Source organism: Heterodontus francisci, chromosome 34 (genome assembly GCF_036365525.1).
Source record: "Heterodontus francisci isolate sHetFra1 chromosome 34, sHetFra1.hap1, whole genome shotgun sequence".
Classification (NCBI taxonomy): domain Eukaryota; kingdom Metazoa; phylum Chordata; class Chondrichthyes; order Heterodontiformes; family Heterodontidae; genus Heterodontus; species Heterodontus francisci.
The window spans coordinates 19,710,478-19,734,263 of NC_090404.1; the positions used below are offsets into that span (position 1 = coordinate 19,710,478).

The window sequence follows — 23,786 nt, forward strand, 5'->3', positions numbered from 1 at the left end:
TAGCATAGCTCCATGGAGAGCCGGCATGGACTCAATGGGCTGCATGGCCTCCTTCTGTGCCATAAGTGACTATGTCAGATGTAATCTTAATTGAATTGTGCTTTGAAATGTTTCTGTCTAAGCATTTTAAAAATAACATTAGGTTGCTGAGTGTGGAATGCTATGTTCAATGAGATCACATCAAATTCTTGCAAACGCGATTGAATAGCGGCCTAGTGTATTCAATCTCTTCTCATCAGGCAGTCATAGATTCAGTCCAGAGAGACCTTATTGCACTGCCTCTGAGGCCAGTATATCCAAAGCTGTTATTAATCACATCCAGGGCTCAACAATCAAACAGCGTCAATGCAATTGAGTTTCTGTATGAGTAATTTGTTAGTTTCACCTCAATGTAATCGCAGAAAATAATTTTCTGACGCCTATTGGGAAGTGTCAATGGCGAGTTTGATACCCAGCATTCCCGGCGGAAGTGAATGTACCCTATCGACTCTACAGGAGTCCAGCGCGCAGACGCAACGATTGCCTGCGCACATTGGGATCAGATCAGTGCAAGTGCAGGAGTTACTTTTCCAGCGGGTGAGAGGCGGCGGGATGCAGGGGAGGAATGGAAACGGCGGGTGCGCGGAAAGGCTTCAGAAACAGTTGGTGTCGGACGTAAGCCCCGAATAAGAAGCTCCAGGTCCCTCGTTTGCAGCTCCGAGGTTTTTTTCCCGCGACCAGGCCTAGGTTAACGGCCGCCTCATTGGAAAGGGAGGCGTTTGGTGCGCCGCCATTTTGCTTGAGCGGGGAGCAGAGCGCATGCGTCGCCACCTTGGTGACATCAGAGAGTGGGCGGGGCTTCAGGGTCCCAGTGACCCCGAGAGAGAATCATTGATTTGAGTCTCACTGTGCACATAGGGGCTGGAGAATTGAAGACAGCTAGAGTAGGAGGGAAGAAAGAAAGAAATGGTGCGTTGCGTTTGGATTTCAGCAGAGGGAGGAGGGAGACTGTGTGGGACGGGGATTTATAGCTTTGGGGGAACAAGAGAGGATAAAATATTTCATAGAAACTAGAATTGTCTTCTGAATTTCTATTCTGTACTGACAGTGATGACTTTTATAAACTCCCTTTACTGGGTATTAGAAAGGGAGGATTTACACACAGCAAACTCAAAGAGAAATGTTTTTCTCTTCTGAATTTCTATCCTCTACTAACAATGATGACTTATGCATATTCCTTTCACAGGATATGAGAAAGAAAAGATTTACAGATTTTATTCTCACTCCGCACTCAGGGGCTATCTGACCATCTCTCCTCAAGTTGCCAGTAAGTCTTACTGTTTACATCCGACAGAATTGTAACAGAAGAGCCCCAAATTTAGGCCCCTTGTAACTCAGAACTGATCTTTAAACCAAAAGCAAAACACTGCAGATGATGGAAATCCGAAATAAAAACTGAAAATGCTGGAACTGTTCAGGTCGGACAGCATTTGTGAAGAGAAAAACAGAGTTAATGTTTACGGTCTTGGTCCTTTCATCAGAACTGGAAAAAGTTAGAGACGATGTGACAGATTTTAAGCAAGTGCAGAGGCAGGGAAAGAGGGAGAGGAAAGAACAAAAGAGAATGGCAAAGGGAGGATGGTACAAGGCAAAAGCAGATGTTAATGGTACTAGTAAAAAGATGGGTCCAGAGGAGGTTTAAATGGGAATAGCAAAACCATTCCCAACAGCTGCTCTCTGAAAAGCTGGGTGTGGTGATTAGGATCTGAAATTGTTGAACTCAATGTTGAGTCTGGAAAGATGTAAAGTGCGTAATTGAAAGCTGAGGTGCTGTTCCTCGAGCTTCAGTTGAGCTTCGTTAGAACAGTGTAGGAGGCGGAGGACCAAGAGGTCAGCATGGGAGCAAGGTGGAGAATTAAAATGACAGAAGCTCAGGGTCAGCTTGCAGTTTGAATGGAGATGTTCTGCAAGTGGTCACCTAATCTGCTTTTAGCTCCCCATTTTAGAGGAGATTGCAACATGAGCAATGAATACAGTATACTAAGTTGAAAGAAGAACAAGGAAATCGCTATTTCATCTTGAGGGAGTGTTTGGGGCCTTGGACAGTGAGAAGGAAGGAGGTAAAAGAGCACGTGTTACATTTCCTGTACTTGCATGGGAAGGGGAGGTGGTATTGGATGTGTTTGGTGGTGGTATCACACTGGAGTTGGGGAAATGATGGAGGATGCTGTGTTGATGTGGAGGCTGGTGGAGTGGAAGGTGAGGACACGGGGAACCATATTGTACTTCTGGGACGGAGTTCTTCTTTCTTTCTCCATCTCCCACTCCGAGTTCCAGGCTGTAGGCTCTGGCGACTCGATGCACCTGAAACGTTAACTCTGTTTCTCTCTCCACAGACGCTGCCTGACCTGCTGAGTGATTCCAGCATTTTCTCCTTTTATTTCAGATTTCCAGCATCTGCAGTATTTTGATTTTGTTTTATTGCAGGTGTTGCCACAGAACTGAGTCATGAAACATAGACGGACCAATTAAAAGCCAGTTTGTATCTGGGTAGGTGTTGGATGTGGAAGTCTTTCCCTGACCTCCTGTGTGGGTCTTCTTTGTTCCTTCAGTTTGAGCTGGAGTGGAGATGGAGGAGAAGCTGCTGGCTTTAATCCCGAGTCGGGTCCAGCAGTTACCAGTGTGAGACTGTCAAGGGAGATAGATTCCAGATGAGATTGCTAAACAGACACCAACCACTCAATGTAAAAGAGTATTGTTTTAATCACAAGTATTTCTGTGGAGGCTTTTAATCCATTTTTCATATACAGATTTTTTTACTTCATTCTTGGGATATGGGTGTCACTAGCCAGACCAGCATATATTGCCAATCCCCAGTTGCCCATTGAGAAGGTGATGGTGGGCCTTCTTCTTGAACCGTTGCAGTCCGTGTGGTGAAGGTGTTAGGGAAGGAGTTACAGGATTTTCACGCAGTGATGATGAAGGAACGGTGATATATGTCCAAGTTAACATCAACTTGTATTTATATAGCGCCTTTAATATAATAAAATGTTCCAAGGCTTTTCACAGGAGTGTTTATAAAGCAACATTTGACACTGAGCCACAGAAGGAGATATTGGGACAGATGATCAAAAGCTTGATCTAAGAGGTGGGTTTTAATCAGTGTCTGAATCACGGAAGGTGAGGTAAAGAAACAGAGAGGATTAGGGAGGGATTTCCAAAGGTTAAGGCCTTGGCAGCTGAAGGCACGGCCACCAGTGGTGGAGCAATGAAAATCAGGGATGCTCAAGATGTCAGAATTAGATGAGCCCTGATCTCTCGGAGGGTTGTCGGACTGGAGGAGATTATAGAGATAGTGAGGGGTGAGGGATTTGAAAAACAAGGATGAGGATTTTAAAATTGAGGTGCTGCTTAACTGGGAGCCTGTGTAGGCCAGTGAGCACAGTGGTGATGGGTGAACAGGACTGGGTCCGAGTAAGGACACAGGCAGCAGAGCTTTGGATGATCTCAAGTTTACGGAGGATAGAATGTGGGAGGCCGGCCAGGAGTGTGTTAGAATAGTCAAGTTGAGAGGCAACAAATACATGGATGTAAGTTTCAGAGGCAGATGAGCTGAGGCAGTGGCGAAGTCGGGTGATGTTACTGAGGTGGAAATAGGCGGTGATGGTACCGGTATGCAGTCGGAAGCTCATCTTGGGGCCAATTATGACAAGGTTATGAATGGTCTGGTTTAGCCTCAGACAGTTGCCAGGGAGAGGGATAGAGTTGGTGGCTATAGAGTGGAGTTTGTGGCTGAAGACAATGGCTTCAGACTTCCCAATATTTAATTGGAAGACATTTCTGTTCATCCAGTACTGGATATCACATACGTCAAGATGGCATGTGACTTGGAGGGGAACTTGGAGGTGATGGTGTTCACATACATGTGATACCCTGATTTTTCTAGATGATGGAAGTTGAGGGTTTGGGAGGTTCTGTCAAATTTCTGGTCGAGTTGTAGATATATAAAATCCCTCTCCTCTCCCTGCCCCTCCTCCTCCCTCTCTCTTTCTTCCCATAGAGGGCAGAGTCTTGTGTAGATCTAGACTGGGTGACAGGTTCCCTTCCCTGAAGGACATTAATGAACCAGTTGGGATTGAACGTCAATCCAGCAGCTTTCATGGTCACTTCTTCCTTGTGTCGGCCCCATAGATTACCAGATTCATTCAGCTCCATTTCACAACCTGTCTTTGTGTTTTTGTGGGTTCTCTCACACTATCTTTTTCCTTTTTGAAATCAATTTCACAGGATTTTAGATGGGGAGGAATTACAGCCGTGAAACATAAATCAAATGTCAGAGCAGGATCTGAAGGAATCTCCAATTTATCGTCACCTGAATATCACTGTATTTTGAACATGCAAGGAAAAAGCACCGATCGCAGTGGGGAGAAATTGTACACGTGTTCTGTGTGTGGACGAGGTTTCAGCCGATCATCTGGCCTGTTGAAACACAAGCGCAGTCACACTGGGGAGAAACCATGTAAATATGGGGACTGTGGAAAGGGATTGAATTATCCATTTGAGCTGCAACCTCATCCATGCAGTCACATCCTGGAGAGGCCGTTCACCTGCTCCGAGTGTGGGAAGGGATACACTACTTCATCCGACCTGCAGAGACACCAGCGCATTCACACAGGAGAGAGGCCATTCACCTGCTTAGAATGTGGGAAGGGATTCATCGACTCATCCACGCTTCTGAGACACCAGCAAGTTCACACTGGGGATAGGCCATTTAGCTGCTCTGAGTGTGGGAAGGCATTCACTCGGTCATCCAGCCTTCTGACACACCAGCAAGTTCACACTGGGGAGAGGCTGTTCGCCTGCTCCGAGTGTGGGAAGGGATTCACTACTTCTTCCGACCTGCTGAAACACCAGCGAGTGCACACTGGGGAGAGGCCGTTCACCTGCTCAGAATGTGGGAAGAGATTCACTGACTCATCCACCCTACTAAGACACCAGCAAGTTCACACTGGGGAGAGGCCATTCACTTGCTCAGAGTGTGGGAAGGGATTCACTCGGTCATCCCACCTGCTGACACACCAGCGAGTTCACACTGGGGAGAGGCCGTTCACCTGCTCTGGGTGTGGGAAGAGATTCACTCGGTCATCCAGCCTTCTAACACACCAGCGAGTTCACACTGGGGAGAGGCCATTTACGCCTTTCATCTGCTCTGTGTGCAGGAAGGGATTCACTCGGTCATCCAGCCTTCTAACACACCAGCGAGTTCACACTGGGGAGAGGCCGTTCACCTGCTCAGAATGTGGGAAGGGATTCACTCAGTCATCCAACCTGCTGACACACCAGCGAGTTCACACTGGGGAGAAGCCATTCACCTGCTCAGAATGTGGGAAGGGATTTAGTACTTCATCCCACCTGCTGAAACACCAGAGAGTTCACACTGGGGAGAGGCCCTTCACCTGCTCAGATTGTGGGAAGAGATTCACTCAGTCATCCGCCCTGTTGACACACCAGCGAGTTCACACTGGGGAGAAGCCATTCACCTGCTCCGAGTGTGGGAAGGGATTCACTACTCCATCCCAGCGCCTGACACATCAGCGAGTTCACACTGGGGAGAGGCCATTCACCTGTTCCGAGTGTGGGAAGGGATTCACTACTCCATCCCAGCGTCTGACACACCAGCGAGTTCACACTGGGGAGAGGCCATTCACCTGCTCCGAGTGTGGGAAGGGATTCACTACTTCATCCAACCTGCTGACACACCAGCGAGTTCACAAGTAACTCAGGGATGAGAAATTTCTGCTACATAACAGGTTTCTGACATTGTGGTTTCAGAAATCCACCATTCGCTTCTCCCCTTCCGACTTTCACCAAAAGCCTTAAAAAAAAAAAATTGGAACTGTCAGTTCAACACAAAGCTGCCCGGAGGTCTTTTTAACTGTTTTAAGTCGTCTTTATTTTTTTTTATAGTCTTCCGCCTCAGCAGAAATAAACTTCAACCAGGAAAGCGAGTGGGTGGAACTGCATACTCCTTCACAACATCAGTGTGTCAGTCTTCTGTAAATGGTCAAAAAAGGAGGTGTGTGTAAACACAGACCAATTCTCAACGTTTTTGCTTTCATGGGATATCTTAGCAGAGACCACCTGAGAACTGACACATCTCATTTGACATGGTTTAAAATTAATGGTTCAGGATCAGTAGCTGGCAAGTCGCTGGTCTGCAGCAAAAACATTGGTCTGTCAATAGGAATTTGAAACTTGATTCCATTTACACAGCAGTGTGTGTCTGAAGTAATTTCTGAAAACTCTGCACAAACTGATTACTGTATGTGAATATCCTGCAGTGAGCATGAGCTGTATAAACTGAATATATCCTGTACTTTGCAGCAACTGAAGTGATCTGGAATTTCCACTTATCGGTTTGCTCAGGTGTATGGCTGAATTCCATTCATGGTTCATCTCCACTTTCACTGTCTACTGGCCCAGTCACACTGTAAACCTTGAGTCAGTGTGAAGCTGTCTTTTGCACCATAGTGATGCAAGACAAGGAGTATAACTCTGGCCATCTTTCTTCAATGTGTGGTTTGACATTGCTTAAGATTATCTGGACAAGGCTGTCCTGCACCACAAGTGCTGTACATTGGCTACAGTGCAACTATCCTGTGAGCTCTCTGCAGTCACTATAAATGGTCACTGGGTTTCTGAGGCTGATGACACAATACTCTGTACATGTATGAATATGTATATACAGAGTGCTGCCTTTCTCCAAGCCAACACAATAGTTATGATTTTCAGCTCACCTTGCTGTTAAATGCAGCTGCCACTGCACCAATTGATGCAGTAGAACAGGAGCCAGAAGTGTTCATCACTGTTGGGATATACAGCTGTCCATTGGACCTGCTGCATTGTCACAGGGCCATTCCCAAACTTTTGAGCCTGATTTGGGGATGATGCAACAGAAACTCAAACTTGTTATTGTAGAGGTCGTCATCGGCTGTCCCTCGATTCGAGGATGACGTCTACTCAAGGTTGCGAGTTTCTGCCATGGGTCTTCAGGTCACTGATCAGGCTGATTCTCGAGCTGCAGATCTTTGGGTAACTGGGGCAGGACGTCCCACCAGGTAGTGGGACCCAGAGTGTCGGATTTGCTTCTTCGAGGTACAACATGAGTCTCTTTACTTTTCCACTGTTGCCAGCAAGATCTGGTCCAATTTTTACGTTGCATAATATTTGGACCCTTTGAAGAGGAAAAACATTTTTAATTAGTTTTCATTAAGATTATAATGAGATCTGCACTGCAAACCAGATTATTTTAGTTTAGAATCTTTATAATGTGACTATTTTAAATTATAAAATCTACCATGAGTCATGATATTTATAAACAAGCATTCTATCCTTAGACGCACCACATTTGCTAAAGTTAATAAGGTTCTTTGGTGCTTGGAGATAAATAATTGTCTGAAAGAAAATTGGGTCGGGAGTATCACATGCTCCTAACACAAACACAATGTATGTGATATTCCTGTCCATTTAAGTTAATGGACAGAAAATTGGACAGGCTGTATAACTGGTATACAATCCTCCCTACCTGGTTTTGCTTTCTGCTTCGTTCAGATGATTATGTCATAGCACAAAATTAGAAAAATGACCCCACTTATGTTCAAGTTTCTGGATTGTCAATGTCTCTGAAATGTTTACTTTTTATTAATTTATATACCTACTGATTTGGTCACATCACTTACCAAGGTACCAGAATGTGCCATCTGGTATGTTTATATATGTTGCTTTTTACATTAAAGTTGACACATCTTCACAGAACACCTTTTACATGAACAAGCTATAAATAGGCAGAAGCAGGACATTGAGAACATGAAGCTCTGTAAAACCAATTATCAGCTGTCAGGTAAGTCTCATGAAATTGTATTCTGAGTACAGTGCAATTTTATTCATTACAGATGTAAAATTGTACAAAATTACCATTACTTCACCAGTTTGTTTCAACAGTGCTGCAATTACATGATTCATTGTCAAAAAAAGCTTCAGACTTTTTTTGTCTTCAGCCACTAATTTTCAGACCTTTTGGTCTTTGGCCACTCTCACCCCTGCATTTGTTACTTGTTTTGTGAAATACTCTCCCTATTAGTGCTGAACTACTGGATAACTCTGATTACATTTCTCTGTGTTTATACATGTCTATAAAGTGTCTGTGTGCCCAGATTTAACTAAGTTGTGATTTGCAACCAATAAATGATGTTTTGGGCATGACGTGTACTCTGGTATCTTGGTGATTTGTCAAGAAAGATTTCATTCACTCACTCAGCAGCTTGAGAGGAACCAGACTGAGGTTTAATGAACATAAGAAATAGGAGATGGAGGAGGCCATTTGGCCCTTCGAGCCTGTTCTGCCATTCACCAAGATCATGGCTGATCTTCTACCTCAACTACACCTTCCTGCACTATCCCCATATCCCTTAATTCACTCAGTACCCAAAAATCTATCAATCTCTGTCTTAAATATACTCAACGACTGAGCATCCACAGCTCCCTGGGGTAGACAATTCCAAAGATTCACAACCCTTTCAGTGAAGAAATTTCTCCTCATTTTAGTCCTAAATGACCGACCCCTTATCCTGAGACTGTGACCCAGTGTTCTAGATTCCCCAGACAGGGGAAACATTTTCTCAGCATCTACCCTGTCAAGTCCCTTAAGAATTTATTATGTTTCAGTCAGATCACCTCTCATTCTTCTGAACTCCAGGGAATGTCGGCCTAGTCTACTCAATCTCTCCTCATAGGAGGAGATGGATTATAGTGGGGGTGCTGTAGCAGAGTGGTTATGTTACTGAACTAGTAATCCAGAGGCCTGGACTAATGATGTAGAGATACAAATTCACATCCCACCTCAGCAGTTTAGGGATTTAAACTTGATCAATTAAATAAATTTGGGATAAAAAGCTAGTATAAGGGGGGAGGCAGTAGTGTAGTTGTATTGTCACTGGACTAGTAAGCCCGAGACACAGAGTATTGCTTTGGGGACATGGGTTTGAATCCCACCATGGCAGAAGGTGCAATTTGAATTCAATTAATAAATCTGGAATTAAACCCATGAAACCATTGTCATAAAAACCCATTTAGTTTACGAATGCCCTTTAGGGAAGGAAATCTGCTGTCTTTATCTGGTCTGGCCTACATGTGAGACCAGACCCACAGCAATGTGGTTGACTCTTAATGCTCTCTGCCCTGGCTTAACAAGCCACTCAGTTGTATCAAACTGCTACAAGGTCAATAAGGAACAAAACTGGATGGACCAGGCATCAACCGAGCACTGGAAACAAACACAGCAAAACCAACCCTGCACAGTCCTCCTTACTAATGTCTGGGGACTCGTGCCAAAGTTGGGAGAGCTGTCCCACAGACTAGTCAAACAACAGCCTGACATCGTCATACTCACGGAATCATATCTTACAATGTCCCAGACACTGCCATCACCATCCCGAGTATGTCCTGTCCCACCAGCAGGACAGACGCAGAAGAGGTGGCGGCACAGTGGTATACAGTCGGGAGGGCGTTGCCCTTGGAGTCTTCAACATCGACTCCGGACCCTATGGAGTCTCATGGCATCAGGTCAAACATGGGTAAGGAAACCTGCTGATTACCACCTACCACCCTCCCTCAACTGATGAATCAGTACTCCTCCGTGTTGAACAGCACTTGGAGGAAGCACTGAGGGTGGCAAGGGCACAGAATGTACTCAATGTCCATCACCCAAGCGTGGCTTCGTAGCACCGCTACCGACCGTGCTGGCCGAGGCCGAAAGGACATAGCTGCTGGACTGGGTCTGCAGCAGGTGGTGAGGGAACCAACAGGATTGAAAAATATACCTGCCTGCTGCAGATGCATCTGTCCATGACAGTATTGGTAGGAGTGATCGCCGCACAGTTCCTTGTGGAGTCCAAGTCCTGCCTTCGCATTGAGGATACCCTCCATTGTGTTTTGTGGCACTCTTATCTTATCTTATCTTTGGCCTCCTTATCTCGAGAGACAATGGATAAGAACCTGGAGGTGGTCAGTGGTTTGTGAAGCAGCGCCTGGAGTGGCTATAAAGGCCAATTCTAGAGGAACAGGCTCTTCCACAGGTGCTGCAGAGAAATTTGTTTGTCGGGGCTGTTTACACAGTTGGCTCTCCCCTTGCGCCTCTGTCTTTTTACCTGCCAACTACTAAGTCTCTTCGACTCGTCACACTTTAGCCCTGTCTTTATGGCTGCCCGCCAGCTCTGGCGAACGCTGGCAACTGACTCCCACGACTTGTGATCAATGTCACAGGATTTCATGTCGCGTTTGCAGACGTCTTTAAAGCGGAGACATGGACGGCCGGTGGTCTGATACCAGTGGCGAGCTCGCTGTACAATGTGTCTTTGGGGATCCTGCTATCTTCCATGCGGCTCACGTGGCCAAGCCATCTCAAGCGCCGCTGACTCAGTAGTGTGTATAAGCTGGGGGTGTTGGCCGCCTCGAGGACTTCTGTGTTGGAGATACGGTCCTGCCACCTGATGCCAAGTATTCTCCGGAGGCAGCGAAGATGGAATGAATTGAGACGTCGCTCTTGGCTGACATACGTTGTCCAGGCCTCGCTGCCATAGAGCAAGGTACTGAGGACACAGGCCTGATACACTCGGACTTTTGTGTTCCGTGTCAGTGTGCCATTTTCCCACACTCTCTTGGCCAGTCTGGACATAGCAGTGGAAGCCTTTCCCATGCGCTTGTTTATTTCTGCATCTAGAGACAGGTTACTGGTGATAGTTGAGCCTAGGTAGGTGAACTCTTGAACCACTTCCAGAGCATAGTCGCCAATATTGATGGATGGAGCATTTCTGATGTCCTGCCCCATGATGTTTGTTTTCTTGAGGCTGATGGTTAGGCAAAATTCATTGCAGGCAGCCGCAAACCTGTCGATGAGACTCTGCAGGCACTCTTCAGTGTAAGATGTTAAAGCAGCATCGTCAGCAAAGAGGGGTTCCCTGATGAGGGACTTTGGACTTCGCTCTTAGATGGGCAAGGTTGAACAACCTGCCCCCTGATCTTGTGTGGAGGAAAATTCCTTCTTCAGAGGACTTGAATGCATGTGAAAGCAGCAGGGAGAAGAAAATCCCAAAAAGTGTGGGTGCGAGAACACAGCCCTGTTTCACGCCACTCAGGATAGGAAAGGGCTCTGAGGAGGAGCCACCATGTTGAATTGTGCCTTTCATATTGTCATGGAATGAGGTGATGATACTTAGTAGCTTTGGTGGGCATCCAATCTTTTCTAGTAGTCTGAAGAGACCACGTCTGCTGACGAGGTCAAAGGCTTTGGTGAGATCAATGAAAGCAATGTAGAGGGGCATCTGTTGTTCACGGCATTTCTCCTGTATCTGACGAAGGGAGAACAGCATGTCAACGGTCGATCTCTCTGCACGAAAGCCACACTGTGCCTCAGGGTAGACGCGCTCGGCCAGCTTCTGGAGCCTGTTTAGCGCGACTCGAGCAAAGCTACTGCCCGCCTCAAACCGGGCAGCCCCCGGTCAATAAGGTTCTGTCCCGCCACAGTCTACCTGCTTCAATGGGTGCTTGGAGCTCAGGGTCATTGCCCGAAAGGTGGACTGATACACCGCACCAAACAACATGAAAAAAGGAAAGAAGGTACCAGCCCTTCGCTTTGCAAGCTGGAACGTCAGAACTATGTGTCCTGGCCTGTCGGAAGACCTTACACAAATCAATGATTCTCGGAAGACCGCCATCATTAACAACGAGCTCAGTAGACTCAATGTGGACATTGCAGCACTTCAGGAGACTCGCCTCCCCGCGAGTGGCTCTCTAGCAGAGCAAGACTACACCTTCTTCTGGCAGGGCAGGGATCCTGAAGAACCAAGACAGCATGGAGTGGGCTTCGCCATTAGAAACTCCTTGCTCAGCATGATAGAGCCTCCCTCAAATGGCTCGGAACGCATACTGTCCATCCGACTGCTCACCACCTCTGGTCCAGTACACCTACTCAGCACCTATGCTCCAACACTCTGCTCCCCACCTGAAGCTAAAGATCAGTTCTACGAGGAACTCCATAACATCATTAGCAGCATCCCCAACACCGAACACCTATTCCTGCTGGGGGACTTTAATGCCAGGGTTGGGGCCGACCATGACTCATGGCCCTCCTGCCTTGGGCACTATGGCGTTGGAAGGATGAATGAGAACGGGCAGAGACTGCTTGAGTTGTGTACCTATCATAACCTCTGCATCACCAACTCGTTCTTTCACACTAAACCCTGTCATGAGGTTTCATGGAGGCACCCAAGATCGCGTCGTTGGCACCAGCTAGACATCATTGTCACAAGGCGAGCTGCCTTAAACAGTGTTCAAATCACACGCAGCTTCCACAGTGCGGGCTGCAACACCGACCACTCCCTGGTGTGCAGCAAGGTTAGACTCAGACCAAAGAAGTTGCATCATTCCAAGCAGAAGGGCCACCCGCGCATCAACACGGGCAGAATTTCTCACCCACAGCTGTTACAAAAATTTCTAAATTCACTTGTAACAGCCCTTCAAAACACTCCCACAGAGGATGCTGAGACCAAGTGGGCCCACATCAGAGACGCCATCTATGAGTCAGCTTTGACCACCTACGGCAAAAGTGCGAAGAGAAATGCAGACTGGTTTCAATCTCATAATGAAGAGCTGGAACCTGTCATAGCTGCTAAGCGCATTGCACTGTTGAACTACAAGAAAGCCCCCAGCGATTTAACATCCGCAGCACTTAAAGCAGCCAGAAGCACTGCACAAAGAACAGCCAGGCGCTGCACAAACGACTACTGGCAACACCTATGCAGTCATATTCAGCTGGCCTCAGACACCGGAAACATCAGAGGAATGTATGATGGCATGAAGAGAGCTCTTGGGCCAACCATCAAGAAGATTGCCCCCCTCAAATCTAAATCAGGGGACACAATCACTGACCAACGCAACAAATGGACCGCTGGGTTGAGCACTACCTACAACTGTACTCCAGGGAGAAGGTTGTCACTGAGACCGCCCTCAATGCAGCCCAGCCTCTACCAGTCATGGATGAGCTGGACATACAGCCAACCAAATCGGAACTCAGTGATGCCATTGATTCCCTAGCCAGCGGAAAAGCCCCTGGGAAGGACAGCATTACCCCTGAAATAATCAAGAAGTGCCAAGCCTGCTATACTCTCAGCACTACATGTACTGCTATGCCTGTGCTGGGACGAGGGAGCAGTACCTCAGGACATGCGCGATGCCAATATCATCACCCTCTATAAAAACAAAGGTGACCGCGGTGACTGCAACAACTACCGTGGAATCTCCCTGCTCAGCATAGTGGGGAAAGTCTTTGCTCGAGTCGCTCTAAACAGGCTCCAGAAGCTGGCCGAGCGCGCCTACCCTGAGGCACAGTGTGGCTTTCGTGCAGAGAGATCGACCGTTGACATGCTGTTCTCCCTTCGTCAGATACAGGAGAAATGCCGTGAACAACAGATGCCCCTCTACATTGCTTTCATTGTGTGGCACTACCACAGTACTAAATGGGATAGACTTTGAACAGATCTTGCAACTCAAAACTGGGCATCCCCGAGGCATTGTGAGCCATCAGCAGCAACAGAATTGTACTCAACCACCATCTGTAACCTCATGGCCCGGCATATCCCCCATTCTGCCATTACCATCAAGCTGGGTGATCCAGCCTGGTACAATGATAAGTGCAGGAGGGCATATCAGGAGCAGCACCAGGCATATCTCAAAATGAAGTGTCAACCTGGTGAATCTACAACCCATGACTACTTGCATGCCGAACAGCATAAGCAGCATGCGGTAGACAGAGCTAAGCGAACCCACCACCAACGGATCAGATCTAATCTCTGCAGTCCTGCCACATCCAGTCGTGAATGGTGTTGGGCAAGGAAACAATGAACAGGAGGAGGTGGCTCCAGAAATATTCCCATCCTCAATGATGGGGGAGCACAGTACATTAGTGCAAAAGACAAGGCTGAAGCGGTTGCAACAATCTTCCTCCTGAAGTCCCCAGCATCACAGATGACAGTCCCCAGCCAATTTGGTTTGCTAATCATGATATCAAGAAACGACTGGGCTCCCTGGATACTGCAAAGGCTATGGGCCCTGATAACATTCCGGCAATAATACTGAAGACCTTTGCTCCGGGACTTGCCATGCCCCTAGCCAAGCTGTTCCAGTACAGCTACAACACTGTCATCTATCCAGCAAAGTGGAAAATTGCACAGGTATGTCCTGTACACAAAAAGCAGGACAAATCCAAATTGGCCAATTACCGCCCCATCAGTCTACTCTCAATCATCAGTAAAGTGATGGAAGGTGTGATCAACAGTGCCATCAAGCAGCACTTGCTTAGCAATAACCTGCTCAGTGATGCTCAGTTTGGGTTCCGCCAGGGCCACTCAGCTCCTGACCTCATTACAGCCTTGGTTCAAACATGGATAAAAGAGCTGAACTAAAGAGCTGAGGTGAGAGTGAATGCCCTTGACATCAAGGCAGCATTTGACTGAGTATAGCATCAAGGAGCCCTAGCAAAACTGGAATCAATGGGAATCAGGGGGAAAACTCTGTGCAGGTTGGAGTCATACCTAGCGCAAAGGAAGATGGTTGTGGTTGTTGGAGGTCAATCATCTCAGTCCCGGAACATCACTGCAGGAGTTCCTCAGGGTAGTGTCCTAGGCCCAACTATCTTCAGCTGCTTCATCAATGACCTTCCTTCAATCATAAGGTCAGAAGCGGGGATGTTCGCTGATAATTGCACAATGTTCAGCACCATTCATGACTCCTCTGATACTGAAGCAGTCCATGTAGAAATGCAGCAAGACTTGGACAATATCCAGGCTTGGGCTGACAACTGGCAAGTAACATTTGCACCACACAAGTGCCAGGCACTGACCATCTCCAATAAGAGAGAATCTAACCATCTCCCCTTGATATTCAATGGCATTACGAGTACTGAATCCCCTATCAACATCCTAGGGGTCACCATTGACTAGAAACTGAACTGGAGTAGCCATATAAATACTGTGGCTACAAGAGCAGGTCAGAGGCTAGGAATCCTTCGGTGAGTAACTCACCTCATGACTCCCCAAAGCCTGTCCACCATCTACAAGGCAAAAGTCAGGTGTGTGATGGAATACTCTCCACTTGTCTGGATGGGTGCAGCTCCAACAACACTCAAGAAGCTCGACACCATCCAGGACAAAGCAGCCTGCTTGATTGGCACCCCATCCACAAACATTCACTTCCTCCACCACCGATGCAGCAGTGTGTACCATCTGCAAGATGCACTGCAGCAACGCACCAAGGCTCCTTAGACAGCACCTTCCAAACCTGCGACCTCTACCAACTGAAAGGACAGGGGCAGCAATTGCATGGGAACATCACCACCTGCAAGTTCCCCTCCAAGCCACACACCATCCTGACTTGGAACTATATGGCCATTCACTGGGTCAAAATCCTGTAACTCCCTTCAGACCAGCTCTGTTGGTGTACCAACCCCACATGGGTTGCAGCAGTTCAAGAAGGCGGCTCACCACCACCTTCTCAAGGGCAATTAGGAATGGGCCATAAATTCTGGCCTTTCCAGCAACACTCACATTTTGTGAGTAAATAGAACAATCGCCTCATCCCAGGACCCAGACTAGTGAACTTTTGTTGCATTACCTCAATGGGAAGTGTGTCCCTCCTTAGGTAAGGAGACCAAAGCTGCACACAATACTTCAGGTGTGGCCTCACCAATGTCCAGTATAATTGTAGTGAGGCTTCTTTATTCTTATACCCCAATAGAGAGAGTAGGAAGAAACGGGTCATTCTCGTGCTGGCAGGCTGTGACTAGTGGGATACCACAAGGATCAGTACTTGGGCCCCAGCTGTTCACAATACATATCAATGATTTGGATGTGGAGACCAAATGTAATATTTCCAAGTTTGCGGATGACAAAAAACTAGGTGGGAATGTGTGTTGTGAGGAAGATGGAAAGCGGCTTCAAGGGGACTTGAGCAGACTTAGTGAGTGGACAAGATCATGGCAGATGGAATATAATGTGGAAAAATGTGAGGTGATCCACTTTAATAGGAGGAGCAAATGTGCAGAGTATTTCTTAAATGGTAAGAGATTAGAAAGTGTAGATGTATAAACGGACCTGAGTGTCCTTGTCAATATGTCACTGAAAGCTAACATGCAGGTGCAGCAAGCAATTAGGAAGGCTAATGGTATATTAGTCTTTATCGCAAGAGGATTTGAGTACAGGAGTAGTGACGACTTGCTTCAGTTGTATAGAACCTTGGTTAGACCACACCAGGAGTACTGTGTGCAGTTTTGGTTCCCTTACCTTAGGAAGGATATTATTGCCACAAAGGGAGTGCAACGAAGGTTCACCAGACTTGTTCCCGGGATGGTGGGACTGTCCTATGAAGAGAGATTGGGGAAACTGGGCCTGTATTCTCTTGAGTTTCAAAGAATGAGAGGTGATTTATTGAAACCTACAAAATACTTAAAGGGATAGACAGGGTAGATGTTTCTTCTGGTTGGGGAGTCTAGAACCAGGGAACACAAATTCAAAATAAGGGAGAAGCCACTTAGGACGGAGATGAGGAGAAATTTCTTTACTTGGAGCACTTGTGAATCTTTGGAATTCTCTACAGCAGAGGGCCGTGGAAGCTTAGTCATTGAGTATGTTTAAAGCAGAGATTTCTCATATTTCTAAATACTAATAAAATAAAGGGATGTGGGAATAGTGTGGGGAAAAGGCAGTGAAGTGGACAGGCCCAGGTTAATGTCTGCCATCTTTATAGGGGGCAATGTTCTGATGAAATGTCACAGACCTGGAACTCTAACTCTGTTTCTCTCTCCGCAGATGCTGCCAGACCTACTCAGTATTTCCAGAACTTTCTGTTTTTATTACCCCCGAGTTCTAGGTTCCCCAGCCAGGGGAAACAACGTCTCAGTATCTACCTTGTCAAGCCTCTTCACAATCACGAATGTTTCAGTTAGATCACCCCTCATTCTTCTAAACTCCACACAGTATAGACCCAATTTACTCAGCCTCTCATCATAGGGCAACCCTCTCATCCCAGGGATCAGTCGAGTGAACCTTTACTCTACAGTCTCCAAAGCAAGTATATCCTTCCTTAGATATGGAGACCAAAACTGCACACAGTATTCCAGGTGTGCTATCACCAAAGCCCCATACAATTGTAGCACGACTTCTTTATTCTTGTACTCCATTCCTTCGCAATAAATGCCAACATGCCACTTGCTTTCTTACTTGTTGTACCTTTTTAAAAATTAGTTCATGGGATGTGGGCATCGCTGGCTATTCCATTTATTGCCCATCCCTAATTTCCCTTGACAATGTGGTGGTGAGCTGCCTTCTTGAACCGCTGCAGTCCATGTGGGGTGGTTACACCCACAGTGCTGTTAGGAAGGGAGTTCCAGGATTTTGACCCAGCGACAGTGAAGGAACGGGGATATAGTTCCAAGTCAGGATGGTGTGTGGCTTGGAGGAGAACTGCATGCTAACTTTTTGTGTTCCGTGTACAAGTACGCCCTAGTCTCTCTGAACATCAATAGGTACAAGTTTCATGCCTTTTAAAAAATATTCTGCTTTTCTATTCTTACAACCAAAGTGAATAACCTCACACTTCCCTGCATTATACTCCATCTTGTTGTCCATTCACTTAACCTGCCCACATTTCTTTGCAGCCTCTGTGTCCTCCTCACAGTTTACATTTCCACTGAGCTTTGTTTCGTCAACAAACTTAGATACATTACTCTCTGTCTCTTCATCGAAGTCATTAATATAGATTGTAAATAGCTGAGACTCCAGCACTGATCCTTGTGGAATTCCACTAGTCACAGCCTGCCAATTTGAAAATTCCTCATTTATCCCTACTCTCTGCTTCCTGTCTATGAACCAATCCTCTATCCATGCTAATATATCACCCCCAACTCCATGAGCCCTTATCTTGTGTATTAATTTTCTGTATGTCACCTTATCGAATGCCTTTTGGAAATCCAAGTACACAAGCATCTACTGTTCCCCTTTATCTACTCTACTCGTTACATCCTCAAAAAACTCTAATAAATGTGTCAAACAGGATTTCTCTTTCAAAAAATCATGTTGACTTGTTCTAATCATACTATGCTTTTCTCAGTGCATTGTAAAGACTTCCTTAATAATCGTTTCCAGCACTTTCCTGATGACTGATGTCAAGCTAACTGGCCTGTACTTCCTGATTTCTGTCTTTCTTGAATAACTTTCAATCTGCTGGGACTGATCCAGAATCTAGGGAATGTTGGAAAATCACAACCAGTGCATCCACTCTCTCTGCACCCTAGGATGTAGGCCATCAGGTCCTGAGGATTTGTCGGATTTTAGTCCCTTGAATTTCTCCAGTACTTTTTCTCAGCTGATATTAAGTACCTTAATCTCCTTGCTCTATTAGCTCCCAGGTTACCCTCTATTTCTGGTTTGTAACTTGTGTCTTCTACTGTGAATCTTCAATGTCTCTGCCATTTCCTCATTCCCCATGATAATTTCAACTGTCTCTGTCCTAAGGGACCAATGTTTACTTTAGCTACTCTCTTCCTTTTTATGTGTGTGTAAAAGCTTTACAATCTGTTTTATATTGCTGGCTAGTTCACTCTCGTTCTATTTATTTCCCTTTTTATCAAGCTTTGATGGAACTTTGTTGGTTTCTAAATCACTCCCAATCCTCAGACTTACTACTATTCTTTGCAACATTATAAGTCTCTTCTTTTAATCTAATATTCTCCATAACCTCCTGAGTGAGCAACGGATGGATTTTTTCTCGCTGAGTTTTTGTTTTTCAATGGAATGGACTTTTGTTGAACATTTTGAATTATTTCTTTAAATGTTTCCCACTGTTTATTTACCGCCAGACCTTTTAGTCTGCTCAGCCAATCAACCTTAGCCAGTTCTCTCCTCATACCTACATAATTGGCTTTGTTTAAGTGTAAGATTCATGTTTGTGATTGGAGAACATAATTTTCAACTTAAAGTGGAATTCAATTGTATTATGATCACTATTTACCAGTGGATCCTTTACTATGACATTACTATTAACTCTACCTCATTGCACAATACTAGATCTAAAATACCTTTATCCCGAGTTGGTTCCACGACATATTGCTCCAGAAAACTGTCATGAAAGCATTCTACAAACTCATCTTCCAGACCACCTTTGCCAATTTGATTGGTCCAGTCCATATGAAGATTAAGTCAGCCACAATCATTACATTGCCTTTGTTACAAACTCCAATAACTTCTTGTTTAATGCTCTGTCCAACAGTATAACTCCAGTTCGAGGGCCTATAAACTCCTCCCACCAGTGTTTTCTGACCCTTGCTATTCCTAATCTCCACCCATACTGATTCTACTTCCTGATCTTCTGAGCCAAGATTCTTCCTCATTAATATCCTTATGTCATCCTTTACTATCAGGGCTACCCATCCTCCTTCTCCATTCTGCCTGTCTTTTCGAAATATGGTGTATCCTGGAATATTTATTTCCCAGCCTTGGTCACTTGTAACCAGATCTCTGTAATGGTGATTAGATTGAAACCATTTATGCCACTAGCTCATCTATTTTATTACGCGCATGAGTCCCGAAGGCTGTGTTGCCTGCCCGGTGCCAGGATTAAAGACATCTCCTCAGGGCTGGAGAGAAATTTGGAGTGGGAGGGGAAGGATCCAGTTGTCATGGTGCATGTAGGTATCAATGACATAGGTAGGACTAAGAAAGGTTCTGCTGAGGGAGTATGAGCAGTTAGGGACTAAATTAAAAAGCAAAACCACAAAGGTGATATTCTCTGGATTACTACCTGAGCCACGAGCAAATTGTCTAAGGGTAAATAAGGTCAGAGAGTTGAATGCGTGGCTCAAAGATTTTGATTCCTGGGTCACTGGCACCAGTACTGGGGAAAGAGGGAGCTGTACAATTGGGATGGTCTTCACCTGAACCATGCTGGGACCAGAGTCCTGTTGAGTCGTATCGCTAGGGCTGTAGAGAGGGCTTTAAATTAAATAGTGGGGGTGGGGTGCTGGGGGAATGGGGGGGAGTGGTGTTGGTGAGCTGGTGTCGGTTCACATGAGGAGAGAATTGAAAAATGAGAGTGCTCCACACATTCAGAAAAGTGACTTCAATTTTATTTTGTTAGGACGATTCCCTGCATGGACCTTTCTTTCTGATGCACTATCAACGTTAAACTCTCTGTCCCTTCCTGTCCCACTCTGCTTGTCTTTACCCACATCGATGTACTTTTCTATTGCCTCAACTTTTATCTTTGGATTTTTAAATCTCCTTTCGCCCAAAGCCTACTCCCCTCGGTTAATTCAAAGCCATTTTTCCCGACTCTGACCATGGTGCACTCTGTCCCTTCCTGTCACACCCTGGTTACCATTACTCAAATCGCTACCCTGCATTATTGCCCAGGGTGGGGGGAGCCCCCGGGGGGGGAGCTGGGGGAGCCCATGGGAGGAGGGAAGCCCAAGCAGAGGGAGGGGGAGTCCAGGGAGGTGAGGTGGAGCCAGGTGTGGGTGGGATGGAGGGGGGAGCCCGGGGGTGGAGGGGAGGGCAGTGGAGCCCAGGGGGTGGGGGTGGAGGGGGAGAGAGACCCAGGGGTGGGGAGGGAGAACTATCAGGTTGGAGGCCTTGGAGGGAAGATCTCCAGAGAAGGTGAGGTCAGTGACAGTCCTGGGTACCATGACTTGATGTTCGGTGGTGGGGTGATGGTCCAGGAGACAGAGGAGGAAGTGTCAGAGAGTTGCCGTTCGGCCTCTTCTAGGTAGAGATCGGTGCACCAGACCACAACGGCACCACCCTCGACACTGGGTTTGATGAGGATCTTCAGGTACTACCTGAGAGAAGAGAGTGCTGCAAGTTCAGAGGGAGATTGCTTAGAGCCAGTGAGGGGAAGAGAGAAATTGAGATGGTCAAAGCCATGCTGGCATTTCTCACTGTAACGATTGAGGGAAGGCGAGGAGGTCAGAGAGAGAGGTCCAGGTGGAGGGAGGATTTTGGAGACGGGTAAAAGGGTCTGCTGAGTGGGGGGATGACTCCTGGCCAAAGAGGTGGGCGCAGAGTCAGAGGCGATGGAAGAAGAGCTCAGTGTCATGCTGAGCTCGAAATTGATTGAGATGGGGGTTGCAAGGGGATGAAGCTGAGTGACGCCTTTGCTGAGGACAGATCATTCAGAGTCAGAGAGGGGAAGGTCAGAGGGTATCGTGAATACACAGCAAGGAGTGAGATTCGAAGAAGAGATGGGGTCAGAGGGAAGGGAAAGGGAAGAAGGGTGCAGAGGGGTGTTGGTGCCCATGAGTTGTTGAAGCTTGCGATCCTTCACACCTGAAAGGAAGATAAAACGTTTTTTGTTAAAGCGCCGGATGAGGTGAAGGATGAAATGAAACTGTGCAGCAGGACAGCTTTGAGATAGAGTGAGTCAGTGCTGTTGGAGAGAGAAACTGAGAGTGTTGATGTGACAGAGCATGGCATTGAGAGTGGATCTCAGGATGTGGTGAGACCAGCGGTTCGAGGAATGCTGAATGTCTAGCAGGTGTATGTAATCCTGGGTGGATCTGAAACATGAAGGGTGGAATTTCAGTTGGAATTTACATGGAATAAATTGGAGCCAGAGACAGTAGCTGTATAAAACTCTAGCTAGGCTACAGCTGGAGTACTGTGTACAGTTCTGGTCACCAGGATGTTGCCTGGGCTGGAGCATTTCAGCTATGAAGAAACATAGAAAATAGGAGCAGGAGTAGGCCATTCGGCCCTTCGAGCCTGCTCCGCCATTCATTATGATCATGGCTGATCATCCAACTCAGTAACCTGTTCCGGCTTTTGCCCCATATCCTTTGATCCCTTTAGACTCAAGAATTATACCTAACTCCTTTTTGGAAACATTCAATGTTTTGGCCTCAACTGCTTTCTGTGGTAGCGAAGACTGCAAGGCTAGGATTGTTTTCCTTGGAGCAGAGAAGGCTGAGGGGGGACATGATTGAGGTATACAAAATTATGAAGGGCATTGATAGGCTAGATAGGAAGAAACTTTTTCCCTTAGCGGAGGGGTCAATAACCAGGGGGCATAGATTTAAGGCAAGGGGCAGGAGGTTAGAGGGGATTTGAGGAAAAGTTTTTTCACCCAGAGGATGGTTGGAATCTGGAATGCACGGCCTGAAGAGGTGGTAGAGGTAGGAACCCTCACAACATTTAAGAAGTATTTAGATGAGCACTTGAAACGCCATAGCATACAAGGCTACGGGCCAAGTGCTGGAAAATGGGATTGGAATAGTTAGGTGCTTGATGGCTGGCACGGACACGATGGGCCGAAGGTCCTGTTTCTGTGCTGTGTGACTCTATGAAGGAGAAGTGGCTGTGAAAACATGTTTTGGTAAACGCCTGATCAAACAGAAGAAGGGAGATAGAAAGCAATGGAGGTGAACAATGTAGAAGAGAGAAGAGCAGAACTTGTTCAAGGTGGGCAATCCTGGAAGAGAAGTGGCAGTGAATTAAACACTAATACAAAAGCAAAATACTGCAGGTGCTGGAAATCTAAAATAAAAACAGAAAATGCTGGAAATACTCAGCAGGTCTGGCAGTATCTGTGGAGAGAGAAACAGAGTTAACATTTCAGGTCAATGACCTTTGATCAGAAATTAATGGGACAAAGTGGTGACAAATCCTCTGGACCTGACGACCTGCCCCCTAGGGTTTTAAAAGAGGTAGCTACAGCGATAGTGAATGCATTGGCTTTGATCTCCCAGAATTCTTTATGTTCTGGAACAGTTCCCAAGGATTGGAAGGTAGCAAAAATAACCTCACTATTCAAGAAAGGAGGAAGAGGGAAAACGGGGAATTATAGGCCAGTTAGTCTAACATCAGTACTAGTAAAATTCTTGAATCTGTTAATAGGGATTTGGTAACAGAGTACTCAGAAAATCATAATGTGATTAAGCAGAGTCAACATGGACTTATGAAAGAGAAATCATGTTTGGCAAATCTGTTGTAGTTTCTTGAGGATGTAACTAGTAAGGTGGATAAGGGGGCAACCAGTCGTATATTTGGATTTTCAAGGACCAAGAGGCATTCGATAAGGTGCCACACCAGAGGGATAGGCAATAAATGCTGGCCTAGCCAGTGACGCCCACATCCCATGAATGAATTAAAAATAAAATAAAATAAATGGGCCATTTTCAGGTTGGCAGGCTTTAACTAGCAGGGTACCGCAAGGATCAGTCATTGGGCTTCAGCTATTTACAATCTGTATTAATGACTCAGATGAGGGGATTGAATGTAATGTATCCAGGTTTGCTGATGAAACAAAGCGAGGTGGGAAAGTAAACAATGAGGAGGACACAAAGAGACTGCAGAGGGATATAGACAGGTTGGGTGAGTGGGCAAGAACATGGCATTGGAATATAATGTGGTGAAGTGTGAAGTTAGCCATTTCGATAAGAAAAAAACCCAGAATTTTTTATGAATGGTGAGAGGCTGAGAAATGTTTGCATTCGGAGGGACTGGGTGTCCTTGTACATGAATCACAAAGTTAACATAGAGATACAACAAGCAATTAGGAAAGCAAATGATGTTAGCTTTTATTGCAAACAGATTGGGGTAGTAATGAAATCTCACTACAATTATACAGGACATTGTTGAGGCTCCACCTGGAGTACTGTGTGCAGTTTTGGTCTCCTTACCTAAGGAGGGACATACTTGCCCTTGAGG

At 46.2% G+C, this 23,786-nt stretch overlaps 2 protein-coding genes across 2 annotated transcripts in view; one reads left to right on the forward strand and one right to left on the reverse strand.

Annotated features, from left to right (window-relative positions):
- The window catches only part of LOC137348699 (uncharacterized), a 146,794-nt gene that overhangs the window by 87,680 nt on the left and 35,328 nt on the right, over positions 1-23,786 (reverse strand). Inside the window, 2 exon segments of the mRNA XM_068013955.1 lie at positions 566-810; positions 7,156-7,213. Coding sequence (XP_067870056.1) covers positions 566-810; positions 7,156-7,213 — 303 coding nt within the window.
- On the forward strand, positions 513-8,202 carry LOC137349134 (zinc finger protein 229-like). Its single transcript, XM_068014513.1, has 3 exons — positions 513-576; positions 1,226-1,306; positions 4,267-8,202. Exon 3 carries the CDS (start codon positions 4,375-4,377, stop codon positions 5,755-5,757), a length of 1,383 nt encoding a protein of 460 aa, XP_067870614.1. The 5' UTR covers positions 513-576; positions 1,226-1,306; positions 4,267-4,374; the 3' UTR covers positions 5,758-8,202.